At 48.7% G+C, this 20,541-nt stretch overlaps 1 protein-coding gene and 1 long non-coding RNA gene across 2 annotated transcripts in view; both read left to right on the forward strand.

Moving 5' to 3' along the window:
- The window catches only part of HS6ST2 (heparan sulfate 6-O-sulfotransferase 2), a 127,647-nt gene extending 122,378 nt beyond the window's left edge, over positions 1-5,269 (forward strand). Inside the window, exon 2 of the mRNA XM_039717611.1 lies at positions 2,461-5,269. Coding sequence (XP_039573545.1) covers positions 2,461-3,163 — 703 coding nt within the window. The 3' untranslated portion in view covers positions 3,164-5,269. The remainder of the gene's footprint in view (positions 1-2,460) is intronic.
- A 2,142-nt stretch (positions 5,270-7,411) lies between these two features.
- On the forward strand, positions 7,412-14,129 carry LOC120506266. The gene is made up of 3 exons (XR_005628467.1): positions 7,412-7,487; positions 13,438-13,565; positions 14,006-14,129. It is a non-coding gene; the product is annotated as an uncharacterized LOC120506266 (long non-coding RNA).
- Positions 14,130-20,541: the final 6,412 nt, after the last annotated feature.

Consider the following 20,541-nt stretch of genomic DNA (forward strand, 5'->3'; position numbering starts at 1 on the left):
TTTTACAACAGCAGCCAAGGGAGACGCTTTGTCACCGCCTGTGACCAGGGAGCACAAAGGGAGAGTGGCTGAAGAGTTTGCACTATAATAAAACGCTCACTGTATCGATTTTGGCTCAGGATTTGTTTCCCTTCTTGCATTAACTCCCCATCGATTTCTGTGATGACCTTAGAGCACACAGTCTGCTCGGCCTTCTCCTTCAGCTGGCAGCACCCCTGTGCCTGCACCCTTCTCCCCTGAGCTGAACTCATGGGCCAGCTCATACTGGGCTCTGGGGTAAGCAGGGCTTTGCTTTTGCCCCCACGGGCATCAGAGGTTTGTTGCTGTATGTTAGTTGCTATAGTTAATGTAGAGGTTAGTGCTGTATGGTTGGGTCATTATTTTAGTGCAGTGTCCATAAACTAGATCCAAAGCTCAGGAGTCGTGGCAGAAGGTAAAGAAGGGGTTTGGGTTTGTCCCAGAGAGGCTCCATTTCCCGTGCTGGGGATCCTGACAAGGCTGTGTTGCTGCTGCATCAAAGGAGCCTGAGGCACAAGCATAATCAGGGACAGCTCCTGCCCATTGGAGCAGCTGGGTGGGGTGGTGCTCATGGAAAGCCCTTCCTCTTTGCCAGGCTGGATTTTCCAGTGCTACCAGAGACCTGTTGAGATAAGAGCAAAACTCTTCCCATCTCTGCAAGGGTCAGTGTGGGATTAGCAGCTGCCACTCACTCATGAAAGTGAGCTTTACTCTTACTCCCTCTCCAGCTCTCACAGTGAACTCATTGAATGGCATTTCTGTGGAAAAGGGGAAAAGGACCTTCCTTGGGACTGTGGCAGGGGCTTTTGCTGCCTTTGCCTGTGGGAATCTGTGGCCAAATCCCTCTGAGCAGGGGGTGACAGCAGCACCACCGCAGGTGAGCAGGAGGATGGGGGTGCTGCTGATTGTGGTGTCCAGCTCCAAGTGTTGAGTGCTGTTGTTTCCAGCCACTAACACTGTTCTGGGCTCGTTTGCTTTATTTGGCTTTGCACGTTTATTGTACTTTCTACTTACTTAATAATTCATGAGTGTGGATGCTCTAAATAGGAAGAGGAATGGTGATTCTCCAGGTTTTCTTTCCCTGTGCAGTTGGATCCTTTTTGTGCTTGTGATTCACTTTTTAGTCCGTTCAAAGACAATTTTCTGTAAAACATTGACATCTAGTGGCTTTTCTGCCAAAGGAAACAACAGGGAACAAAAGTTTGACTTCAAGGTGACCAGTCACAACGTCACTTGAGAAAGCAAATGAATGTCCTTCTCCTCCTCACACAGCACCAAGGACATGGCAATCACACCCCAGGGGCTCAGGGCTCCTGGGCACACACTCCTTGGTGTCCTCCTCCTGGAGAAGTGGCCTTCCCTGGCAGGACAATTTGCTTGTTGAGCTACTTTAATTCCATTTGCTTAAGCAGATGGCTGATATCCTGATTGTGTTCCTCCAGCATCACCCAGGTGAGGCCGTGGTCATGTCAGTGGAGGTTCAAAGAGTTGTGTCCCTCTTCAGGCTGTGATGGTGGACAGCATGGTGTTTGATGGTGGATATTAATGTGCAACCCAGAGTGAACTCTGGGCAAATTCTGTGGTTGAACTTGCAGCTTTTCCAGCAGGTGGCCTGATGGGTTCCCTGTGGCAGCGTGACCCCCATGTGTGCTACTATCCTCTTGCTTCAAACCAAAGCCAGCACCTCCCTTGAAAATGTTTTCTCTTACAAAATGGTGTAATCATCCTTTAATTTCTTGTTAGTCACTTAGCTCTCCTCTCTCATCATTTCAGTCCTGTATCAGATGAAGGCATGAGAATAAAACAAGATTTACGTGGGCTTTTCCAAGGTCCTTGTTAGGGTGGAAGTGGTTTGGGTTTTCTGGGCACATCCCATTGATCTGGCCTGCAAAAGGAAAGGTCCTGTAGGAAATGCTCAGAGGTGTAATGCTGCTCTGGGGCTCGTGCAGCTGAGACCCACAGCTGCTCCTCAGGAACGTAGCACAGGCAGCTCTTTGCTGTCTGTGCAAACCTGTCAGTGCAGGAAATTAAAAGAGCCAGAGCTACCTGTGTCCTGCTTGGGTCGTGGCTGACATCCTGGGAGATACTTCAAGTATTCTCCCAAGGTCTGGCACGACCATCAGCTGGAGCACCAGCGGGAGCCTGTTGCCACATGGACAGCCCAGTGGGAGTCTTGGCTTCCCTTGGCCTCTGTAGAGACACCAGCAGTTAAACAGAGACAGCTCTGTGTGTGTGCAGGTACATGCAGCCCTTCACACTCCCCCGGGGATTTGTTCAGCCGTCCTTCACCCCGTGGAGGTGAGCTCACCGAGGAGCCTCTGCTGCAGGGCTGCTGAAAGCCTCCTAAGTGCATCTGCCTGTTTGTATTGATTTTGAGCGTTAATGCGCTCGGTGCTGGAGACACAGGGGACTAAACGCTCTGTTTTCCTCTCCCCCTGGCAGGAATTTCTACTACATCACCATCCTGCGTGACCCCGTGTCCCGGTACCTGAGCGAATGGCGCCACGTGCAGCGCGGAGCCACGTGGAAGGCGTCGCTGCACGTCTGCGACGGCCGGTCCCCCACCACCGAGGAGCTGCCCAGCTGCTACACGGGGGACGACTGGTCGGGCTGCTCCCTGCAGGAGTTCATGGACTGCCCCTACAACCTGGCCAACAACCGCCAGGTCCGCATGCTCTCCGACCTCAGCCTGGTGGGATGCTACAACCTGTCGGTCATGCCCGAGGAGCAGAGGAATAAGGTTCTGCTGGACAGTGCCAAGGAGAACCTGAAGCGCATGGCCTTCTTCGGCCTGACCGAGTTCCAGCGCAAGACTCAGTATCTCTTTGAGAAGACTTTCAACATGAACTTCATCTCGCCCTTCACGCAGTACAACAGCACGAGGGCCTCCAGCGTGGAGATAGACAAGCAGACTCAGCAGCGCATCGAGGCCCTCAATTTTTTAGACGTGGAATTGTACGATTATGCAAAAGACCTGTTCTTGCAGCGGTACCAGTACATGCGGCAGAAGGAGCACCAGGAGGCGCGGCGGAAACGCCAGGAGCAGCGCAAGATCCTGCGGGCCAAGCAGGCGCTCCTGAGGGAGCAGGGGGAGAACAGCTCCAGCACTGACTACACAGGGAACGTGGAGCGCTGGCGGCGGTAGTGGGGGGCACCTGCCAGGCAGAAAAGAAGCAGAGCCCAACCCAGCCTGCAAGCCGGAGATGGCGAGTGATGCTTCTCAAGGGTCTGAAGCAAAAAGAGGTCGAAATGTTGCCTTTGCAGTTGCCTTTGCAGTAAATGTTGTACTGTACGTGGAACACTTAATCTTAGCGTGTAATTGAATTGTCCTTTTTGGGTTTGTTGGATTATTTATGGAATACAGGAGCCATCTCGGCTCATCGGAAATGTTTGCTTGGACATTTATTTAAAAGAAGTGAAAGAAAAAAAAAATCCTTAAATTAGTCATGAGTACAAAATGGGATGCTGGAAAATGTTTATGATGCTCGGCTGAAATCTATCTGGGAAGCAAACTCATTTCCTAATAATGAGCATTTAGCATACTCTCACAATACAGTATATGAACAAATCCTTTTCCTTTGATTTTATCTTAATTTTATTTTAATAATGTGTTTTCAAGGGCACCAACTGCTTATGATATTTACCAAGTTAATGAGTGGACGATGAAGGGAACAGTAAAGGTCTAGAAAAATTATCGACTAGTTTTATGTATAATATTGGCTTTTAAAATGAATAGAAGTAATTTCTCTAGTTATATAAATATTTAAAATTTTAAACTTTTTCTACCTACTGCTGTTTAGAGTTTTAAGCTTGATCTATCTCATATTAAAAAAAAGAAAAAAAATACATACATACCTTTCTGAACTCAATGCCAACGTTATAAGACACTGTTTCCAGAATTTTTCAGGGCAGTCTGATTTTAACCATTCTGGAAAAGTTACAGCACATTCTCATGTTTGTTTCATAAAGCCTTCTCCAAGTTATAATCCTGTGACAGTGTCTCATTTTAAGTCTTTCTTACCCATTAGAATACATAATGCTGAATTTATCATTCCTTAATAATTGGTGGTATAAACTAGATGAAATTATGTTGCTGATATTTGTGTAGTGTCTTTAAAAAGTCATAAAACTCTCTAATCCCAGCAATATTATAAAGAGAATTGCTCAATGGAAGTAGATTTACACTTGAATTAGGATTTACTTCCAGTAAATCTTTGCTACACCAGATAAGAACAGGGCTTTTTTTTTTTTTTTTCCTATGCTCTTGAGCCCTTCATAGCGATGACGGATGAGGACTGGAGACGACGGAAGCCAGATTTTCCATAGCCATAGTTTCAGGAGGAGAAGGAGGTGTGGTGCAGGGGGTGCTCCCGAGCGGGCTCCGCGGGGTGCGGGGCTGGATCCCCGGGATCCCTCCGGCCTCCCCGGCCCACGGGACAGCAAACGGGCTGCCAGGGGCTCCTACAAATCTCTATGCAAAAAAAAAAATACAAACCTCTGCAAGGCTTGGGCCAGACTTTGAGCGAGCTCAGCGCGTTTGTCCCGCAGTGCTCCCGGGCTTGGCACTGAGGGCCCTCTGTGGCCCCAGGGACACGATGCTTACAAGGCTCACTTGCACTGTTGCCTTTCACCTGTAATACTCTATACACCATGAAGGCAGGGGCAGAAAATGAGGCAGAAGGCTTTAAAAACATCTTACGGCTCCACGCCTAAGTTACCTGGAGGTGGTTTCACATCTGATGTTGTGTGGCTGCCTAAGGGCAGCAACCCTGCCAAGGGCAAGGGGAGAGCAAAGCAGCAGCAAACCAATACCCTGCATTAGCAGCTTTGAGAAGAGAATAACTTCATGTACAGCAATTTTTTTTTAAATGAGAACTGCAGTTGCCAATATGATGTCTCAGTTATATTTTGGTTTTCACGGGGGAAAATAATTCACTCTTGAAACTGAAAGGCACTGCTGTAAACAGGACTTAACTGTGGGGCGAGCTGGAGGCCTGTTGCAGGAGGTGCATCTTGTTTTTATGCTGTGGTGTGCATGGTTTACAGAGACTAGTTGCATTTTCTTTGTGTATACTGTTTATTGTATATAGGGGATGTACGAATATAAGGATACCATTTTGTCATAACCATATCAAATTCTACTGATTTCCACCGTAGACGCTGTCTTATTGTGTAGATTTGCAGGCCAATCCACTGACTTTGATTGTGTCATTTAACAATAGAACTGATAAATAAAATTTAACTACAGGCTTCTGATTTTCATGTGATTATTTCTTTTTCTGACAGTGTGTTGAGAGCTGCACAGTTGAGAATGGATGGTAATTCCAACATGAGTGGAATAGCAGTTGACAGCAAGTATGTGAATTTGAAGTTATAGCTTTTCTGAATTGTATTTAAACTACAGCTTTCAAGGGCAAAACCACTTTGGGCTTTTGTCTGGTTCAGGAGTTACTGCAGAGGTTTCGACTTCTGAGCAGCCCTCACTAAAACAAGCTATGGTTTCTGGTGATTTTAAATATGATTGTTAGTGGTCTGAAGCATTAAGGAATTCTTTCCCTTTGTGTACATACATGTGTGTGTGCATATATTTATGATTTATTTTATATCCTTTATGAGATACCCACCCTCTATGTTAACTCTGGAGGATGCTGCCTAGCCACTGACTTCCAGTGCATCCCACTGTATCCCTTCTGGGGACACACAGAAATTGACAGGGACACCTTCCAATGTCCCAGGTTGCTCCAAGCCCTGTCCAGCCTGGCCTTGGACACTTCCAGGCATCCACAGCATCTCAGAGCAACCTGTGCCAGGGCCTCACCTCCCCCACAGAGAGGAATTTCTTCCTGATATTTTAGGTATATCTTCTTTCTTTCAGTTTAAAGCCATTCCTCCTTGTCCTGTCCCTCCATGCCCTTGTCAAGGACTCCCTCTTCACCTCTCTTGGAGCCCCTTTAGGCACTGGAAGGGGTTCTAAGATCTCCCCAGAGCCTTCTCCAGGCTCTGGACACCCCCAGCTCTCTCAGCCTGTGTCCAGAGCAGGGGTTCTCCAGCCTTCTGAGCATCTTCTTGGCCAGAGATACCACAAAGATACTTTTTGACAGTTTGGATGGAGGCTTTTTTTTCTTGGTGTCTATAAAAGGTCCACAAGTTTGCCAGGCTTGCAGCAGGACAGGTGACATGAAGGTGTCCACAGGAGACTTTGCCTTGATCTGCTGGAATTCACCAGTGAGGACAGAGCTGCCCTTCTGTGGGTACCTGCAGGGGCATCCTACCTCTTACCTCTGTGAGGCTTTTTGAGCCCTGGGGAGCAGGGGTGGAGGGTGTGCAGCAGATCTGCATTTGACTGGCTGTACAGACAGGTCTGTTAGTGCACTGAGAGTGCTGCAGGAGCAGCTAATGGCATGGAGGTCATGTGAGATGCCTCCCTGCAGCTAAAAAAGCACCCAGCAGTGAAGTCTGGCGTAAAACTAATTGGGGTTGCTTTTTGACGGGAGTAATTTGACAGCTGAGAAAACTCTTTCTGCAGGAGGGGAAGGATGGAAGAGTGGGGGATGTGTTTGGATGGACAAACTTCAGAAGCTGAGGAGCTGCAGCAGTGAGTCAAGTACCTCTCAAACCTCTGGTGAGTTTTGAAAAGCCTGGAGACACATTAAGAAAACTCTTTGGAGCACCAAGATGCCTCTTAAGTTTCCAGGGATAGAAAGGGATGTCAGCACTGCCAGCACCCGGGCCAGTCAGTGTGGAGCCCAGGGCTGTTGAGGACATGACAGGGATAGAAAGGGATGTCAGCACTGCCAGCACCCACCTGGGCCAGTCAGAGTGGAGCCCAGGGCTGTTGAGGACATGGCGATGTGTAGTGCCAAAATTAATGTTAAAGAGAAAGTCTTGGCTCCTTTTGCCCTCCAAAAAACCTGGGAAGTTGATAACTGTAAGGCCCATGTGACCTTGCAAAGGGCTGTATTTGGGTGTTAGAGTTTGGGACTAAAGCTTTCCTAAAGGGTACCTGGTATGTAAAGGCTGCTGGGCAAGAGCTGCTCAGCTGATTTTTGTCAATGACCTTTGCATCCTCTTGATATGGCAAATGATCCATTTTAGTGTGCTATAGTACATTTGCTTTCAGTGACGTAATTTTTGAGTCAAAATGAACTAATGGGCTTTTTTGTGTTGTTTTTAAAATTCACACATTATCCAAGTATCAGAGCCATGGGTAACACCTGACAGATACCAGTCCAATTGCTGTTTCAGCTGTTTCTGCTCATTAAATCAGTGAGGAGATGAGAAGGAAACCTGATACATCTCCTCTCTTAAATTTGAGCCAGAAATATCAGGTAATTGAGGAAACCTGTCAAACTAATGCAAACCTTGAGCTGCAGCCCTGAGCTGCCAGGCTGGCCCAGTACTCCAGGGAGGAACAGAGAGCAGCTCTGGGTGGAGAGGTCATCCTTGCAGAGATGCCTTCTGCAGGAGAGGTATTTTCCAAGCAGGGGATAAATTTAAATATTTCACATGCTAGAAATGTCCCTGTCTGCAGAGCATTTGGGTGGAGCTGGGGTTATTGGTTATTGCTGCACCCTGCTCGGGGCAGTGCCTGGGAAGGGAGAAGTGGAGAGCCCTTCACAAGTGGGAATGGGGATGCTGGGATGGGGATGTGGGATCTCCTGCCTCCAGAGTGGATGGAGCACTGCCAAACCAAGCAGTGACCCGAATGAGGGTGGGCTCCAGGCTCTGTGGGCAGCTGGCACCGTGTCCTTCCTGCCCTCCTGGCAGCTGTGGCTCCTCGGAGGAGCAGCCTGCACAGACCTTCCTGAGCAAATAGCCCAGCATCTGAACTCTTACCTATGAAATTCAATTCTGGGTTTCCTAAAGCAATCTCCCTGCTCCACCAGCCTCATCAGGGAAGAGTGTAATTTCATTTAATCCATTTCTTGAGTTCAGAGTGAACGGCGTTGCCATCATGCTAATATCACTGCTCTGCCATCTCTAGAGACGGGCTGACGAGTTTGGGCCTGAAATCGAATTTAGCTCTGAGCTTCCAGAGGATCTATCAGCCAAATTACCCGTGGTCTCTACCCAGCAGCTCTGTCATGCAGTTTAGCTCTGTGAGGATACATTAGGCCAGGCAGGAGAGGTTATATTGCTTTTTGTTTGGGGAGCAATGAAATGCTGAAACAATATATATGCAAAACAATCAAAATAGTTATAGTGAGAGCTGAGTGTTCATTTTCAGGACAGTACAACCACTGCCTTTTGGTATCCTCAGCTATTTTAATCTGTTCCCTCATATGACTACAAATAAGGTTTTCACTTGATAGCATGTGCACAAGCAGTTGGGAACATAAACCTCTATATAAGCTAGAGAGATTAATGTCAAATATATGTATTTTCTGATGGGCATTCATGGGCAGAGGGATGCAAATGGGTCCTGGCACAGCAGTCACTTGAGCCCTCATTCTGATAACTCTCTCAGCTCTACAGTATCAGCTGGTGGCCAATGGCACAATACTTGTTTTGCCAGTGAATAGCAAGTTTTCTGATACATGAAATTTGGGAATTATGATTATTACAGTGGGAAATTGATGAGTTTGGGGGATGTTTAGACCAAAGGAGAGATTTTGGAATAGCTCTATGGTTTGAGATTCTCAGCTCACACTTCATTGTCCCTCTTTGAAACTACATCCTTCTTTTGAATGCTGTCTTTAGATTGTAAAGGCAATCTGTAATGAGCTCAAATGATGCACAAGCTGAATTAAACCTTTGATTTCAGATTAAATGGTTTAGCCTGGCTTGGGAGAGAAATATTGTGACCTTTTCCTTTCAAAACATCCTCCAAATATAAGATGCTGGTTTTTGGGTGGGCTGTGGCTGTAAGGGACCCCTCTCCCCTTTGCTATCATTGCTTGGTTCTTGATACAGCAACAGCTCTGTAATGTTATTAATATTAGGTGAAGCACGTGGAAAATGTTCTTTTGTGCCACGTAAGCTGGTGAATCGGGGGGTCATGCCTCGTGGGAGATGTGTGCTCCACTGGGGCAGACTGGGAATTTCCCCTCTGGGCATGGCAAGCTGGGAAGTGTATTAATAGACATCATTACATTAGAATAATTGCTGTGGAATCAGCAAGCGCCTACATAATCTTTAATGCCTGGGAAATCTCACACAGTTTCAAAATAATTAAAAGTGGGATTAATCTAGATGCCAGACAACTCCTGCCTAATTACTAATGAATAAAGCTGTCTGAATGGCTGCAGCACCTTCAGCAGCAGCAGCAGCCTCTGAAGTCAATCCCCTGCTAAAGGGTGGCAGGGCAGGGGCCCTGCTCAGTCCTTGTCCCTGTCCCTGCAGGCTGTGACTGCCCAGAGGTCGGTGAGAGCCTGGGGAGGGGCTGCTGGGGACGGGACACACGGGACAGGGGGCTCAGCCCTCCTGGAGCATCCCTGGTTGTGCAGGTGTGCTCTGCATGTGATTGAGAGCTGGCCCCGAGCCGGCCCCATGGCGGGGATTTGGGGACAGAGGAGGGTGCAGAAAGGGATTTTATGGCTGGGTGAGAAACCACAGCTGGGCAGGGGCCCTCAGCAGCAGCTCTGATCCCAAACATCAGCTGGGCAAAACCCCTCCTGGCTGCAACTGGTGCTTGCTCACAGCCTGGGCCAGGCAGGAACTTCTGCTCCCGGGAGCAGCTTCGCCGTTTTGTGGGGCTGTAAATACCCAAAGAGCCAAAATTCTCCCTGCAGGAAAGGTGCTGTGGTGCACATCCCCCCTGGGAACACACTGGCTGTGTGTCCAGGGTAGAAGCCACCACATCCAGATGGACCCCAGTGCCACTGCCTGGTGCCCAGAGTGCCCCGAGGCTGTTTGCAGACACCAGCCACAGATTTACCAGGATCACCAGGATTTGTGTTCTCTGAAGAACTGCCACACCTGGAGTAACGCCTGCTGCTGGACTGAAGGCCAGGAATTCCCCTTTCCTCAGTTCCCAGGGATAACCTCTGCTGCTGCTGGGAAGTGCATTTACTGCTGCTGCCTTTGCCCCATTTGCTGCAATCCTTGGAGGTTTTCTTATGGACATGTGCTTATTTTGATTCAATAGAAAATCGCATGGTTAGCCCCTCATATCAGAGGGGCTAATTGATGGGGTGGACAGATGAGTGCAATGAGCAGGTCTGGGTGTATTGCTTATTTTGATATATAGATATATTTATATAAATATGTCTATTATAAAAATATATATTATATATATATGTAAAAGTATACTTTTATATACATATATAAAAGTTATGGGTGCTTCCTGGGAGTAATGAATTGAGAATAAAAAATAGTGATACACCAAGTTTTTAAAATACAGAAACATATATTCTTACAGTACAAACATATGGGAATAATGAGGAGGGAATCACAGAACTGATGCTCACTGTGTTCCATTGCCTGAGTTTGCACAAGGAGGACTCTCACCTGGAGGTGGCCCAGGTGGTGCCAGGTACCACCACTGCTGGCAGGCAGCTGAGCCAGGAGGTGACACATGGGCAGCTATTCCAGGAGGAATGGTGGAGAGCTCTTACCCTAGCCAAGGAGCCTGGAATGTGACCAACATTCTGGAAGTCACTTAAGATTTGTGAGCTGTGAGTGGGCTAATCCCCTCCTCAGCAAACCACGTTTGGGACCTCATGTCTGGGGCTGCTCAGGGTGGGTGAGTGGGGCACAGGGAAGGACAGAGCGTGTCCATGGTGAGTCCTGTGCCCTCTGCCCTGCCATACCGTGGGTACCACTGCTGTGTTTCAGCTGCATCCCCTCTGGGATTGCTCACAGATCCCCCAGCCCAGCTGGGTCCTGCCCAGGCAGCCCCCGAGCACCAGGCTCTGCCAAAATAATGCTGCCAGGTTTGATGTGCCAGGGAGGCACTGCCAGCACCACGCCAGCCAGAGGTGGGCAGCAGCAGCTTTCCCAAACATCCCTTCCATCGTGTCCTGCAGTTCCATGGTGGAGAGAGCACAGATTACAATGAAGGATGTCCTGCCTCCCTTCCTGCCCTTCAGAGCACGTTCCTCACTGAGGCTGCCTGGCTGTCCGTGCCCGTGCTGTGTGGGTGGCTCTGCAGGGTCCCTGTGCTGCTGCTGACTCACTCACAGTGCCACTTCCCCTCACCAGCTGGTCACACCATTGCAGTGCTGCCTTTTTCTTTTTTCATTTTTTGTTTTTTTAATTCTCTGTTTATGGCCTTGCTGAGAAATGCTGCATTGGCGTCAGTGTGTGCAAAGTGCTGCCTGCAGAATTCCAAGTCCCTTCCAGGGCCTTTCAGGATGTCACTGCCAGTCTGGAAGGAGTCGTGCTGGCTCTTTGTCAAACATCATATTGATTTTAAAATTACTCTGATGGCTCTTTAAGGCAGTGCACTTTTTGTGCCTTCTGCATTTGTCATAGCTGATCTCTCCCTTTCCCGTGGAAGGGCAGAGGGGTGGCATTATCTGGTTTGGCTGCATTTATTTTCTGGGAGTGGCAGGTCAGATTTCAGATGGGGAGAAGATGATCAGAACTGAAATGTCAGACTCTCCACTTTTTCCCAGTGGTGCTCAGCTCCTGAGCAGGATGGAACTCACAGAACACACTCTGTCAGCAGAGCTTCTCCTCCCAAGACACCTGGGTGGTGGGTAAGACAACAGTGCCTGGTCTGGAGGTTTGTAGGGCACAGGCTGTGATAAAGGGAGAGTGGGGTCCACATACTCCTGCCTCCTTCTTCTTTGCTGAATCTGGCCACCCATGCCCTAAATCCTCACCCCTTTGACCTGGCTGCTTTTCTGTCACTTCTGCACAAAAGTGAAGGCCAAACCAAAGGCTGCAGAGGCAATGCTAGAAATTAAGGTGTAAAGGTAAGTCATTCTTCTGCACACTTCAGGACAGCCTTTCCATGAGGGTAAATACAATCTCTGTATCTGCACAGCTGTTAATACTGTAAATGAAGTACAATGTTTTTCAGATTACTGAATCATTGTTGTCAGTAGAACAAGCAGCCCAAGCAGGCTGCCAAGGCAGGAGATGAAAGAAATCATTAATTTTATGTTCCTGGTTCATGCACAAATTTCTGAGCGAGAGTGATTAACTGCTGGGACAAGCCACTGAGGGGAGCAGGGGATCCTCCAGTTGCTGCTGTCTCCACATGAAGGCTGGCTGCTGCTCTGTGAGAGACTTTGGCCACATAAAGTTGCACTCTGTGCAAGTGCAACCAGCTTAATTGTGGACAGAGCCCACCAAGAGCAGAGGCCAAGTGGAGACAATTTAACAATTCTCAGCCACCCTTAATTCTTGTGCCATGCTCTTAGAAAAGGTCCCGCTGCTATGTGGGTTCTGAATATTCATGGGTCAGTTGATTCTGTCCCCTTAAAGAAATATCTCAGCTGGCAGCAGCCTCTGGGGCAGTGCTGCTGTCCCTGTGCCTGTGGGGATGGTGCCAGAGCTGCAGGGGACAGAAGTTCCCTGCAGGATGCTGTGCAGGGCCGTTCTGTGCAGCCTTAGAGCTTCCCTGCAAGGGACACCTGGGCATGGAGAGTGCAGCATTTTGCCTTTGGGGGTGGGAGGGAGGCTGCCCTGAGGGTGACAGCGTGGCAGAGCTGCCTTCCACCAGTCAGCTGCAAAACAGAACTGTCCTGCTTTGACCATTTTGTATATTGGTCATTTATATATTGGTCATGACAGAGGCCAGTGGTCCTCATCTGACCCTGGCACTGCTCATCTTCCTCACAGACCTCATGTGTGGGTTGGGTGCATCCCTGCAATTGCAGCACTGCAGCTGGGAAATTGTTCTGATTAATTCTCAGGGCAGGTAATAATTAAGCAGGATGCACCTTGGATTTGCTTGACCTGAGTGTTGGGGTGTGGCTCATTTCTCTTGCTTTGACTGATGGTCAGCCTGGCTCCCCAAGGGAGGGCTCAGCATGCAGGGGAGCAGAGAAGATGCAGTCAGGTTTGGAGGGAACTCATGGACCACATCTCAAGGTTGACTTTCCTGTGAGTCCTCGGAGAAGAGCCCATTTCTCTGGCCCTGACACGAAGGATGCTCCTTGCCTTGGGCTGTTGTGTGAGGAAAACTTTGCTGCTGATCATGGGGAGCAGTGTTCCATGTTCCCACCTGCCCAGCAGCAGAGATGGCTGCACATCACAACCCAGCCTGACCTTGGCCCTCATCCAGTGCCAGGATCTCTGCCCTCAGGGCAAAGTTCTCCCCTCCCTGGCCCCATCTGATGTCCAGGGGAAAAAGAGGCATTTATTGAAAGGATTTCTCTGTGCTGGCCAAGTTCTGCTTGGTATTCAGAAGTGGAAGAAAGTGGGAACTGTAATATTTGCATCCATGCTGATTTAGGCTTTAATTTAGGCAATAGAATGCAATCTTTATCTGGACTTTAATAGCTTTTCTATTATTTTGCTCCACAGCTACTTGGAAATGTGAGCTCCTTTACTACGTGACTACTTAGACCAATAAAGGAGCTGTTTACTTTACACATTAGTTTGCAGGCAGCCTCCTGCAAGGCTGCTGGTGGAGGCTGCCTTTGTCCATGGCTGTGAGTATGAATATGCATAATTAATAAATGTTATTTGCTGGACATTTATTCCTGAGTGTCTCAGCTCTCCTTGACCGAGAAATTCCGTCTCTTTGAGATCTAATGAAAGGTTTAGACTTTTTAATTTATTTTTTTAGATTAGTCTCAGAAAATAACCCTATTATTCTAATAGCTAGATCAGTCCCTGAGGAAGATATGAATAAATGAAAAAGCAATAGGTGAAAAATAGGCCAGAGCTGCTATTACAGAAGAGTCTTTCTGACCTTTTAATTTTTGGTTCAGAAACACAGGAAATCAGATTGTGAGCATACAAAATTCATCCAGCTGCTCCTGCAGCCCCAGTAGCTGTTTTTCTGTTCAGGAGTGGCAGAATTTCAACTAGAGCAAACATCTTCTCTGGAAATATATTTTAAGTGCCTGTTGTATTGAATCTGTTTCAGGTTGCATTGAGTGCACGAAATTCGTTGTCTGTGTTCAATCCTGTTTTGGATTGTACACACTAGAGGGAGCCATGGAAAAACCAATCACCAGCCTGCTGCCAGGCTCCTGCCGTTCTCCCCAAAGCCCTGGGCCCTGCCTGCTCCTTACCTCTCCCCTGGGAAAATGGATGTCTTTAAGGAGCAAACCCTTAAAAAAAAATCCCCCAAAAAACCCTCAAAAAAAAAAAAAAAAAAAAAAAAAAAAAAAAAAAAAAAAAAAAAAAAAAAACGAAAAAAACCAAACCAAAACCACTAAACACTGCAGGAGCAGTTTGTTGAGAAAAAAACCCCCCAAAAACCCCCAAAAAAAAAAAAAACCCGAAAAAAACCAACCAAACCAAAACCACAAAACACTGCAGGAGCAGTTTGTTGAGGTTAAAGTGAATTGCTTGAATATGCTGGTGTTGGTCAAAATTTTAGATGGAAAAGGCATTTATTTCAATATATGTAAATGTTGCCTTTTGAGAATGTCCCAGGCTAGTTGATGTTGGTCCTTTTGGATGTTGCCCCGTATTCCTCTTCCCCACTGAAACATTGTGTGTACACCCAGGAGATGCTTTTACACAGTATCCCACCCTCAGGAGGACAGCCATTGTTGAAGGTATCCAGGAGTCAGTTAAAATGTTTCAGGAGACAGGAAATTTTTTTTGCAACTCTCATCTGAAATTCCATGTTTCTCCTGCTTCCCAGGTTTTTGTGTGCCATCACCCACAAATTTGCCTAATCTCTTCCTAAAGTCCCCTGTGCTCCCAATACTGATTCCCAGAGCGGGGAGTTCTTGGGGCTGGGGGAGAGGGAGCTCCTCTGTTTTCCTTCTGCCTGGGCTCTCTTTGCCTCGGGAAAGAGGGAAGGAGATCTCCCAGCTCAGCAGCAAAGTCCCAGATTCCAGCAGCCTCCTGAGCCCCCATTTTCCTCAGCCAAGTGATGCTTGATTATAAGGCATGATTCAGGATAGCAGATACTCATTTCTGCCTCCTTTGGGAGCTGGTGATGCAATCCCTGTGTGCTGATGGATCCCTGAGCAGGTTAATGCACTGTGCGAGGCCAGGACGAGCCATGCAGCCCCTGCAAGTCCTGCATTTTCACAGTGGCTATTTGCCCTGGCAGCTTTATGGGAAAGAGTGGGGCTGTGAGGGGAACAGGGCTGGAATCAGAGCAGGGATGTGAGGATTTAGCCCATGCTGTTGTTAGTGGTGGCCACAGCGCTGCATGTGTGAAGCCCAGATGAAAACAGGAGCAGGCTGTTTGCTCTGCTGCCTTACAGCACAACAGCAGCTTTGTTGGAGCTCTGATGAGCTGTCTCTGCTGCAGCTCGGGTGCAGGCTGCTCTTCTGTCTGCAAGGAAACATCAACTCTGTTAAGGCAGAAATGCTTCCCCATGAATGACAAGAAAAGAAAAGCCGAGCAGTGGTCCTGTCAAGTGCTGTTCCACTGATAAAACAGAAAATAGGACAAAAGTTTTCTCCCATCAAACAGGGTTATTCTCAGCCAAGAGCAGACATCTCCCATTTATTTATATCCTCTTGCTCCTGTGCTCTTTTCGTACTCCCATCTGTATAAAGTTTCAAAGGGGCTCCAGGCCTGATGCTGCAAGTCCCCAAAAGACCTCATTGAGGTAAATAAATCCAGCAACAGGCTGGCAGAGTGTAACAGCCACTAGGAAACTAACTGGGAAGGCTTTCCAGGGTTGCAGCCAGACCCTGGCACAGAGGAGGATGCACAGCTCGGTGGGTGGGACACAGACACTGCCACACTGGAGGGTCAGGGCTTGCAGCTGTGGTGGTGCAAGGAGTGGCAATCCCTCCCGGCCTCTCCTGCTCTCCCACAGTGATTAGTGCACCTTTTGTAAGTCATGCAAAGAAATATTAGCTGAGTAATACTTAAACAAAGGCTCTGTGTGTTTGGGGATGGTGGGGAGTGTGCAGGCTGGGCTGCCCGGGCAGCCCAAGAGCAGATTTAGAGCAGCTTTTACTTTGTGATGAAGCCTGTCACACACTTCTGCTTGGAGCAGTGACCCTGGAGGAAGAAATGAGAACCCATTTGGGAAAAGGTGATACTTCCATAGGTCATCATATCCCGAGTCCCCCAGTGACCCAGGGAGGTTTGTTCCCACCCAAGATGGAGATATTATTCCAAAGTGAGCTGCAATGCACAGCAGGCACAGCGTCTCTCAGTGCTGTGGTCTGCAGGGAGAGTCTCCAGGGGGATGGTGCTGGTTGTATTTGGAGATGATTCAGAGGGACACACCAGGGACAAATCATGTCTGGGTTCCCCTGCATGCTGGACATTGTTGGGAAACAATTTTTCTGCTTTTCAGATGCCTCTCAGGCTCTCCAAAGGCACAGCTGAGCACTGAGGGGCAGAGTTGTGTCCTGTGTGTTGTTCCCAACCATTGTACCTGGTTTTATTTAGGAAAAAAAGGCAGCAAGGCTGGCAGAAGCCATTCTTTGTCATATAATGCAGCAACTGAAAGGAGAAACCCTGCTTTTTATGGCTCTCAAGGAAAGGCTTTCCATTTAGCCCAGGAGTAGCAGCTGTTCTCCCAGTTTACAACATACAAACAGACGGCATTGTTTTCTGATTTGCCTTTTTTATTATAGCTGATATTGGATGGATAGCTAGCAAAAAAACCACAAACAAACAAACAAAAATCCAACAGGGGAAGACCGGCCCAGCTGGTTCACTTTATGGCTTTTGGGAACTGCAGGAGCCCAGCACATGCTCTTCCAGGCAAACACCACCCAGGTACACCCGTGATCAGTGCTGCTCTCTCTGGGTTCGTGGGAAAAGGGTCTCCTTAGGGTGGGAGGGGCAGTGAACAGGTGGTCCCAGGGGAATTTCTTGGATATGGGATGTATGCAAGAGCTGGGAGGTGCCCCATGAGCCAGCCTGTGAGGGTGGCTCTGCAGCCTGTGGGGAGCACTGCAGTCAAAAGGGACTTTTCTCCCTCAATTCATCAAACACAATTGCATTAATGTGAGGGAGCAGAGCACTGAGTAGGCGGGGGCCATTTTAACAATGCGGTGATGCCTTTTTTATTTATTTATTTCACCAAGATCGCACCTGCAAATGGCCGAACTGATTTCTGTAAGTCAGGCTCCTCTGGTCAGGTGCTCAGCGGGTATTGCTGCCTCGGCTGATCTTTCTGCAGGCAGCACTGGATTTTTTTTTTTTTTTTACAGCTTCCTCAAGCTCATCTACCCTCCCGGCTGCTCTCACGGTGCAGCAAAGCAAAGGGGCTTCTGCCAAGGCTTGCCAGGCAGGCCACTCGGCAGGGCTCTCCTCTGCCTTCGGGTGGTTTGAGCGCTGGTTAATTGGCAGCAGGTTCCTGGCCTCGCTGGAGGCAGGGGCTGTGCCAGCACGCCGCTTCCTCCAGCGCATCGCTCCGCTGATTACAGCTTGACTCAGCCTTGCAGCGCTGCTGCTCTTCCCTTCCGAGCCTCTCCTGGGAGCCGGAGGTTTTGGCAGGCACTTCCTCGGCGTAAGGTGTCTCTGGGGACCCGGGTTCACTCGCCGGGACTGTCTCACATGTGCCCAAACTGGCTGCAGGCTCCAGCCATCGAGGGAGAGGAGCGGATGCCAGCAGCCAGTGAGTCAGAGCACTCCCATGGTATTTGCTAGGCTTGGGTGGGGTTCCTCAGAAATGCCAGTTCGCTTCCAAAGGAACATAAATCACCACATTTATACAAGCTTCAGCTCCACAGATCCCTGTTTAGCAGTCAGGATGGGGTTTACAGTTAATTAAAAAAACAAAAAAGAAGAGGGCATGTGAAAGCAAGACCCAAATGTCTTTAATAATTATCCCAAGAGCGAAAACTTTCACTCTTCTTTCGGATGATGACAAACACTGGGGAGCAGCCGCCCCCGGAAACTCGGGCCCCTCCTGCCTCCCTCCCTTTGAAGCTCGGTTTCCTTCCCCTCGGCGGTGCAGGACGTGACTGGGGACACTGTGTTGTTCATCACACGCTGGCACTCGGGCCCTGTGGGGGCTGAGCCCGGCTGCTCCTGCAGCCGCCCGTGTCCTCCCCGCAGAGCAGCTCCCCGTGGCTGCCTGGGACAGGGGAAAATGGGGTGGCTGCAGCCATTTGCTGCCTTTGGAGGAGGAATTCCTCCTTCCCCATCTTGCCTGGCTCTGCTCACCCCTGCATGGGTGATTTGTGTGGGCCAGGGGGGACAAGAACCCTGCCTTGCAGGAGGAAGGCACCAAGCGCTTTCCTGTGGGTAATCCACCATAACAGTCAGCAAGGAAAAGCTCCCAAACCCCTTTGTTTAAACCAACTGGACCTCTCTTATCTGCCCCACAAACTGAGAGCATCTTTTCCTGCCCTCTTGCTGCTGATCCAAGTCAACTGACTGAAAGCCTGGATACCTGGTGGCTGGGCTGTCCTTTGCTGCCTGCACCTGATGCTCGCAGCCACCCACAGCCCACTGCCTCCTTTGTGAGCCTTGTTCCCCTCCCGTGTTTCTACCTTTGACGTTACGTTCTTTCTCTTGCGAGTCCAAAGAACAAAGCTGTCCTCCCCACGCACTCAGGCACTCCTTCTTTTCCTAACTGAGCTCTGCAGTGCAGAGTTATTAATAAAAAATCACAACGTCATGTACAGCCCGCACCATCACATCTGTCAATGTCACCACGCAAGATTGTGTGTTTTTTCCACCTTTTAATGTTTCTTTGCTGCAGAGGTTGTTTAAAAGGAGGAGGAGGAAAGCTGAGAAATCCCTCCCTACCTGCCAGAAGAAGTGAGTGATTATTTCAGTTAGGGGTGTGGCACTTTGATGTCATCATTCATGGTTATTAAAAACTGTTATTTGAGAATATTCAGCTGCTAAAAATAAAAGAATTCTAATACTCTACCATGATTTATCTTATTGAAGGTGTCAAAAGGATCCTGGTTTGTCAACCTCTTATGTAAAATGTCAATTTCTAAGAGGTGCTCATGGCCTGTGTCTCTGCTCACTCCTTGGTAACCTATTTAAGGTTAAGACTCAGCAGTGTCCATTAAAATCAGCTTCTGCTTGAGTGGGGTTAGGTTCTGAAGACTTGTTTTCAGCATTTCCCCTAGTTAGTAGAATCCATACAGAAGGGTAGGAATACAGTGTAGGACCCTGTCCCACCAAATGCTGGGTTTCACTGCCATGAGGGTGAGTGATGTGGAAAGCCAAGGCCCCTCTGCCCTGACACACTGAGGCATTCAGGACAAAACCTTCTGAAGAAAGTGTTGCAGCAAAAAAACACAACACAGCAGAAGGCAGATTTTATGGTGGGGACCTTTCTCTGTTTTCCCTTTGCAGCATAGGTGGGACCTCTAATGAGTAACCACACTCCCCATAGCAGAGTTTGGCTTACTCTGTTGTTTGTCTAGTAGCAAGAAAAGGAGTTGGCTTGTGGCTTTCTTAGTACCTCAGAGGACTCACAGTCCTGCAGGAATGTGGAGCAGGGGAAGGTGTCACAACATCAGCCTGAAGCACCAAGCTCCTCCAGCATAGGCTGCAGGGAGCACGGGTCTCACGGCCCCCACAAAGGGATCTGCAGGTGGGAGTGAGGGTGACACTGGCCCAGAGAACCACTGCAGCCTTCATCAGCCCTTCTGACACAATCACCTCGGAAACAGCCTCCTTCTGTACACACGTGCATTGCCACCATTGCAGCTCTGCAGTCTGGTTTCTGCTCAGCACTCGGATTCCTTCCTGTCACACACCCCTGGGCAGCCTGTGTGTACATCAGCAGGGCTCCTGCCATCGCTGGCTCCCGGGGAGGTGGCACAGGACCTAAATGGGTTTGTTGAGAGCAAGCCAAAGCTGGAATTAGAGTGTGACTGTTGTGTCCATGGGGAGAGAAGCAGCAGCCCCAGCCCAATTCGCTGTGTAGGCAAACAGCTGCCAGGAGGGCTTGGTGGAGCCAAGGGAACAGGGTGATGGAGAGAGGGCTGCTCTGGGACTGGAAGCCCCATCCAGTCCTCTTTGTTCTCTGGTTCGTGAGGCTGCCTGGGAGTCTCATAATTTGCAGGTTTAAAATCTGGTGGACTTCAGGGAAGAAGGTGGAAACTGCTGTGGGCTAGGCAGGAGGTAGATCTCTTTCAGTTGTAAAAATCTCTGACTGCCTTGTGCCAGCTTGTGTGAGTGGCCATTTACTTCCCAGCTGGAGAGCTGCACAGTGAGTGAGGGGGAAGGAAATCCCACTCTGTGCTAGAATTGTTTTGGTGTAGAGTATCAGGGATATTTCTTCTTCTGTTGTTACAACTACCTTATACCGTGTGTCACTTTGTGCTGTTTTATTTTGCAATAAGAGCAAAATGTCACTTGCTTTTGCAACCTGTATGTGCCATGGGGCATAACGTGGGAAGAACATTGAATATACCTGTTCCTGCTGCTATCCATGGGATGTTCACAAAACCACGTTAATATCCCTTCCCTCAAGACACCTGCCAGAGACACGAACATCTCCTGCTTTGTAATTCCTGCCCAGGAGGTTTGGGACACAGATGAGAAGCCATAGA

Source organism: Passer montanus, unplaced genomic scaffold (assembly GCF_014805655.1).
Source record: "Passer montanus isolate IOZ18808 unplaced genomic scaffold, ASM1480565v1 scaffold38, whole genome shotgun sequence".
Taxonomy (NCBI): domain Eukaryota; kingdom Metazoa; phylum Chordata; class Aves; order Passeriformes; family Passeridae; genus Passer; species Passer montanus.